At 32.5% G+C, this 7,944-nt stretch overlaps 1 protein-coding gene across 1 annotated transcript; it reads right to left on the minus strand.

Moving 5' to 3' along the window:
* Nucleotides 1-1,075: 1,075 nt before the first annotated feature.
* On the minus strand, nt 1,076-3,328 carry LOC18096680 (amino acid transporter AVT6E). The gene has a single exon (XM_006385214.3). The coding sequence runs from the start codon at nt 3,071-3,073 to the stop codon at nt 1,580-1,582; it is 1,494 nt and encodes a 497-aa protein (XP_006385276.2). The 5' UTR covers nt 3,074-3,328; the 3' UTR covers nt 1,076-1,579.
* Nucleotides 3,329-7,944: the final 4,616 nt, after the last annotated feature.

Consider the following 7,944-nt stretch of genomic DNA (forward strand, 5'->3'; position numbering starts at 1 on the left):
CTGGAACACAGGATTTTATGGAGGGACTCTGAGTTGGCTTGTTTTAACGAGATCAAGACACAAGTGCCGACCATCTCAAATTGCTCAAGGAAGTTCTGTCTGTGACCATTGCAGTGAAGCTGAGATAAAATCATTGTGCCGCATTCTCTTCAAATCAACCTGCTTCTGAGCTATATTTAGCAACTGAGGATGCAGTTTTTGTTGCTGTTATTTTGAAGCCTGTGCTGTGTGCTTCTGACAACAGCTAAATCAATGGCACCTGCCTCTGCTCATTCCCTTTGGTGCTCCCCTTATTCCAAAAATCCATTTCCCGTATTATCCTATTAAGGTCTTGGTGTCCGCTTTTTCAAGGTAATGTTTCCCATGGCATCTTGAGTTATTTAGTCTGAATGCTTTCTTATCTAGACAAATAGAAAGCTTAGCTGGTGGACTGCACTAGTTGTGGATGGGATATCGTTTCATTCCTAAATAAAGTGAAACAAGTAAAGCTGGGGTTTCTCCCTTCATCCACAACCAACCCGCAGGACATCTAGTATATGAGCGGAAAATGATTTGCCTTCACCTAAATGCGAGAATGCCTCTTCAAGTTTAGAACAAGCCCCTTCCTGTTGTTATAGGGATTGTGCCTTCATCCAAACACTTCCTCCTGTCCCATTAAAGAGAGAGAGAGACTAAAGGGTTCTATATCCATTCCTCCTGCAAGTTGAGCCATAGGCTCGTTCTTCCATTTTACTAATGACATGCCATCCTTGCCAATGAGAAGAAAATGCTTTCTAATGGGATGCCCCTTTCTTAAAATGAACAATGACAATGGAAGAAATGCCAATTTAACAAGTAGTTAAATTCCCAGCTCACAGCGTCGAGACCAAAAGATAAGGAAAGATTGGATTTGCAAGAACTGAACTGAAAAATGCAATCTGCTGTTCAAGTTGTTTTTTCACACAATAATGGAGAGCCCACTAACAGTAGAGAAACATTATATCAAGTGGAATTAGCTGAGGTTCTCATTTCTTCGTTGTTAAAAACTTGAAACACATGCAGCTTGCGCAAGCAGCGTATCCATGATAAAAAGAAATGATAAGAAAGGCTAGGAGTTGAACTTTATAATCAAGACAAAAACTGAAAAGAATGTTTTCATATAACGAAGAGCTAATAAAGCTTCCACCAACACTTATTCTAACAAAAATTACAAAAGAAGTCTTGTTGCAGAATTATACCGTTTAAACAGCTTCCATTGAGAATTGTCAGAGGCTAAATAAAGTTCTACTTCAATTGACATTGTATAATTTTCAATCAACTTGAAGATGGCCGGTAACCACTGAAGGGATCTCCTGAAGTATTCATGAATGCTGAACCAAATCTAAAAATGACTAAGCAACAGAGGACTTTCTAAACTGGACCCAGAACTTCACAGACTGAAACAGTGTGCTTGGCAAAGTGTCAACCCCGGTTGGACTTGATGGTTTGATGCAAGTAGGCAGTGATCAAAATGACAATAGAGAATTCACACCCCCATTATTCTGTGCAAATTTGAGAATTTCTGCAGTTACACAAAAGCAACTCCAGCAAGTACTCAGAATCATTCAGAACTGCTTTGGAGGCTGTATATATTGCCAATCAATCCAACAATACTAACTATTACAGCCAATATTAACATCAGCCATGACAAAAACTTCTCCCCGATGCTTAAACGCTCCCCTCTCTGACTTAACCTCAATGCAATAAGAGATGGGAATATAAAACCTAATGAAACCGCTGTTGTAGCCCCTGTAAATTTGAAAGCAGTCCAGATGTTTGGAATCATAGTAGACCCAAAAAAAATCAGTGCCAATAGAACAGCTGTTAAGGCCAAAGACCTTTTCTTACTCTCTGAAAGGGGAGCTGATCCCTCAAACACCAAGACATCTACTGTTTGTCTTAGAGAGAAATGAACAACAGGAAAAACGAGAACCAAATGAAGAACGTAGCCAATCCTAACAATGTAATTCAAGGCAGAGCTAAAACGAATTCCAAGATCCTTGTCAAAATTAGTCAGCACGTCAGATTCAGTGTCCTTACCAAAAAGTAAATAACCTGAAACAGCAGTCGAAGCATAAACCACAACGCAAAGAACAGTGGTGATCCTGCCCACTCTGTTCATTTTCTGTGGTGTTCGCCCTTCAAGCTCATTGTATATAGGCTGAACATTGAAGTGGCAAACATAAGCGTTTGTCATGATCGGAATCACCACGAGCAAATCCAAAATAGCCCTCTTTGAACCAAAATCAGGGGTCATCCTCGGGGCCTCGATTTTCCCTTCAATGAGCTTAACTAAAGCAACAACAAAACATACCACAACAAAAACCACAGCAAGCGCCACCGAAGCAGCTGAAGTCAAGCTCAAGGAATCAATTTTATCCAATGCACAAAGGGGTGCTAAAAAAACCACCACAACAACCAAAATCACCACCTTCCTATGATCCCAAAAACCATTTCCTAACCATTGGTCTAAAACACCCACATGATGGAGCGATCCCGACATGACATCACCTATAATAATCAAATATACAACCAAAACACCGGCATTGTTCACAATTATGCAAATTTCAGACAAAACCTTAGACGGTTTGCCTAAGGCATACCGAACAACATCACCATAAGAAGAAGCCTTGCAAAGAACCGAAAACCTAACTAACAATTCAACACTAATTTCAGACAAAATACCCATCAATATTATTAACACAAATCCCAAAACCAACCCAAGAACCTTCATTGTAGCAGGCAAGGCCATAATCCCAGCCCCTATAATGGACGTAGTGAGATTAAAAACGGCACCATGAACACCAGAACCTTTACTTGTTTTCGTCTTCGAAACAAGTGGATAATCATCAATATCAAAATCATCATCATCATCATCATCATCTTCTTCAAAACTTTGGCCATTGCCAATCTTGGGATCAGCAAATCTCTCAACATCATCAAGAGGTAGTAATTTGATGTGGGTCTTTCTTTGGGGTAACGGGTTTTGAATATCATCGTGTATTTGTAAATCTACAAATGAGCTCTTTGATATAGCTGTGTAATTGCTATCCATTATATACACACACACACAACTGAAACAGAAGGATGAAAGAATAAAAACAAAAAAAAAATGTATGTGCTGTGATGTGAAGACTTACAGAATAGAATAGATTGAAGGACAAATGGAGGTGAAGGGAGGAGGGAGAGCCCTAGATCTCTGGGTCAAAGTTGTTTTCTTTTCTCTTCCCTTTTCTTGTTTTGAATCACAGACACGGAAAGAGACAAGAGGGGAGAGTTCAAGGAGAAAGAGGTTTTGTTATTGGTGGGTTTGGGCAATCTCTGACTTAAGATATACTTTGGAAATAATTATTATTTTTTTATTGTTTTTCGTAATGAAAATTTACCATTAAAATATTTTTTATATTAAAATATTTTTTTATTTTTAAAAAATTATTTTTATATTCATACATTAAAACAATATAAAAATACTAAAAAAAATAAATTTAAAATAAACAAAATAAATTTTTAAAACATAAAAAAAAAATACAAAACAAAACAAAATTAATGCACGCTACATACACCACATCATTTGTTCAGTGGAATGTATGACTTTGTCAAAAATCTGTATTACGTGGCAATAGCATTTGGTTCTATCCCCAACAACATATAAGGAGGGTCTGGGCAGTGAACATCGTTTTGCTTCTTTTTTTAAAAATTAATTTTTTTAAATATTCTTATATTATTTTATTATAATAATGTGAAAAATAATTTTTAAAAAAAATATTATTTTAATATATTTCTAAACAAAAATATTTTAAAAAATAATATATATCATTGTTCCAAACACTTCAAAGAAGCATATTAAATAATATAGAGAAATTAGATAAAATAAAGAATAAAAACAATAAAGAATAAAAGATGAAGATGAAATTTTGTTTAATAATGGAGTCTAAGATAATTTATTCATTGCAAATTTGTGTATGCTTGCTTTTGTTTTTCATGTTTCAAATTCATCAGAAATCATATCATAATTATATTAAAAAACAAAAGCAAAATTGTGTACTGATTATAATTAAAATTTTGATATATTCAATTATTTAGATGAAGAATGAGATGATTTCAATATATAATTTTATCTTTTCACTTTTATTATTTAATTGTAGTCTATGGTTTTTTATTGAGTTGATTATTGGAGAATATATGTGAACGGATAAGCATGCTTTTTATTTTTTATTTTTTTATTTTTTTATTTTCTAAAAGGTTGAAGATATGAATGGTATTTGCTTTTTATTTTAATGGTTATTAGAGACATAATTATATCAATAATAGTCATCATATATTCATAAAATTGTATTGAATATGGTCTGTTGTTAATATAATTTCATTAATAGTAAAGTAGGACTCCATCATTACAAATATCACATGACTTAAAATCAAAAAAATATATTTATAAGCATGAATATTTGAATTTAATCAAATAGAAAAGAAAAAAAAAATTATTATTAATGTGGGTGCTCGGGCTAGCTTGCGCGCACCTCGATTAATCTCACGGGCCCTAAAGTTAACGACCATGTAAGCCTCCAGTGGTTATCATATTAACAGCCACAGGGCTCGAACCTGAGACCATAGGAGGAGCAAACTCTTTTGTCCCAAGTTCTTATCACTACACTACCTGAAAAGCAAACTCATTTGTCTCAAGTTCTTATCATTACACCACCTACTAGATGATTAAAAAAAAAACTTAATAATATAACATTAACCATTGACATTTTAAGCAGAATCTTATCCTCAGAATCTTATCCTCTCTATTTTACAAACTTTCAAATAAGTTTTTTCTTTTTCCGAGTTGTCAAAAATAAAACCAGGTGGTGGCCCAGTGGTAAAAGCTTGGGACCAAGAGGTTTGCTCCCTCTGTGGTCTTAGATTTGAGCCCTGTGGTTGCTCATATGATGGCCACTGAAGGCTTACATGGTCGTTAACTTTAGGGCCCGTGGGATTAGTCGAGGAGTGCGCAAGCTGGCCCGGACACCTACGTTAAACTAAAAAAAAAAAATAAGACCTTTTTTTTCATATTTCTTAATCCAAGAAAATATTTACCCCTATTAATGAAAGAAATAAGACTACAGTGAGGTATTAAAATTTCTTCCCAACAACATTTCTATCAACTTTGTCATCTAAAAATACATTTGAAATTGTAATTCGACTCTAATCCACTATGGATCATTGAACAAACTTGTAGTCAAACACAAATTAAAAAAAAAATCAAATATTAAAGGTAATAAATCAAATAAAATCATAAATATTAGATCATACACATCTAAATCTATAATTATTTGGGTTATTAAAAGAATCTAGTAAATAAATCTAAAGAGGGGGGGAAGAAGAGAAAACAAGGGAATGGGCTGTCACGAGTAATATGACACCGAGAACCACCAAAAAGAGGTGTTTTGTAGGAAGGGACTTATACATAGGGTTCTTTATAGTTCGGAATACAAAAACCAACCTAACTTAAATTTTAGAAAATTTAAACTGAATCGATTTAATTTGGTGAAATTTGGTTTTTTTTATCATAAAACCAAGAAACCTAATCCCATCATATATGAGCTTTTTTGAATTTTTTTTAAATGGGCTTATATTAAATTGAGGCTTTAAATTTTCTTTTTAGGTTAAGTTTACAGGCTTTTTAATTAAACTCTTTAAAATTTTCTTATTATGTTTAATTTGTTATAAGGCTTTTTAATCAAATTAATAGATTGGTATTTTTTTAATTTAACTTTGCTTATTAGCCTTAAATATATATGAGTAACAAAAAATTTAAAATGCTTCACATCTTGGCTCTTGCTATCTTTAATGTGCAAATAAACTTTTGTTAGATGAAGGCTATGAAAATCCAAATCAATGCAATATAGAAAATGTATGATAAAATTTGGGCACCTCAAATTAAAAGATGTGCTCACACTAGAAAAGTTAACATTAGCAAATAGATACATTAGCAACCAACAATAAATTATCATAAACATCCGACATAGTTTGAAGAAACAAATCCAGCAACGCAGCATCCAAAACTTCCAACAAAAGCAAAAGCTAAAAGATCCAATAAGGATAATGCTATAAAGACTAGCAAATTAGCAACATATTAGATTTCGACTATTAAAAGAATTAACAATCCAAAATTTTAAAGGGAATTAACAAGGTAAAGTAAATCAATTACCCAAAACAATTATATTCCAGGATTGCACCAACATCATCAATACTATTTACAATCAGTTGAGATTCCCTTTATAGCATTACACCTCTACCAACCAAAAATATCTAATTTAAAGTCATTAAGATCCTCACAATTATCACCAAAATACCTTTCAACCATATTTTTTCTTTCTACACCACCTTCTTCCTCTAAATGTTTTTTAAATTGAGAAGTTAAGTTATCTAACATATCATCAACCACCATTAAATCAATGTTAACATCTTCATTTATACTAGTTCCAACCCTATGAACAATCTCAACATCCTCATCAACTTTCATATAATTCTCAAACAACCTTAGCAAAGTATCTTTAACCTTCATTGTAAAATTTTTAGCATATTCAACATCATACAATCTCCCAAAACAAAATCTCACATACTTCAATTTGAAACATGGATCGAACACAACAGCCACATACAACATAAAGTTTTGTGTATCTTAATCCCCCCAATATTTTTTATACTTTGTCATCATATTTTTGGCCATTTTACTTACATAAACATCTTCACTTCTACAAAGTTGAGATATGCTTGTGTGTATGGAAATCAATTCATGGAAAAAAGAATTAGATGTCACATATAAGGAGCTAGAAAATTTCAATGTAACCATGTAAAATAGTTTCAAGAACTTCACAAACGATCTAGCTTTTTTCCAATCTTCTAAAACATGAGGACCTAAGTTTTTTTTCCCTTTTAAATCAACCTCAAAGTAACTCAAATATCTAGGATTGATTTCTTATAACCTCATAAAAACCACATCAAATTTAACAGCAGCATCTAGCATCATAGATGTAGAGTTCCATCTAGTTACAACATCCAAGCAAATATATTTTTTTACTCTCAATTTTCAACCTCTCCGCACATTGGTTAAAAACAAGTTAGATTCATGTCCAAGTATCGGTTATTAAATATAAACGTTGGCGAAGTGTTCTTTATAGCAAGAACGACTCTTTCATAGAATAGGAGTATTGTGCATACTTTAGATGTCATTTTCTTCTTGTTTTTCATTAAACAATAGTTACTTTTATGCTTCTAGTGCTCGTAAAGAAGTTGTGTGTTGAATTTCTTGTTGATGGAATAGAATATGTGAAGATGTTCTTGTATGACCATAATAACATTATTGAATACATGCATTTGATGAGTGAGTTGTTGAACGAGAACTATTGAGTTGTAGTCCATGTGATAGGGAGATCAGTTACTCTTCTTTATCATGGATTTATTATTAAATTATAAATGGATTGAAGAACATTAGACTAATTATACAACTTATAAAATTACAAGGACTAATTAATTATAAATTATAAAGATTAAGTTTGAATTTATTTCTTTGAGCCATTGTTCTTGATTTTATCACAAGTCTAAAAAATCATATATCACCAAAACAAAAGGCATATAAAGACCAAATGCAATATTATAACCATTAAACCCATTTGTTAGCCATCCATTGACGAATATATAGATCTCTTAGAAAAATAACTTTCAGTAAATATATTATTAAAAAAAACTAACTAAGAGGGTTTAATGATTCCATGTGTCCTACAAAAGAATCACTATAGAATGATTCCTTTTTCTGTACCTTAATTTATTTATATTGGTCCTTTGATTTTTTTTTATTTGGCCATTTAATATTGCGTTAATTTAAGATTGGTCTTGATGATTTTTTTGTTATTCCTATGTAAGGGTTAGTCTTTTTTATTT

The sequence above is a fragment of the Populus trichocarpa genome, chromosome 3 (genome assembly GCF_000002775.5).
Source record: "Populus trichocarpa isolate Nisqually-1 chromosome 3, P.trichocarpa_v4.1, whole genome shotgun sequence".
Classification (NCBI taxonomy): Eukaryota; Viridiplantae; Streptophyta; class Magnoliopsida; order Malpighiales; family Salicaceae; genus Populus; species Populus trichocarpa.

What these genes read in the sequence shown, in the direction of transcription:
- LOC18096680 (XM_006385214.3), bottom strand. Translation starts at nt 3,073, where the DNA reads ATGGATAGCAATTACACAGCTATATCAAAGAGCTCATTTGTAGATTTA.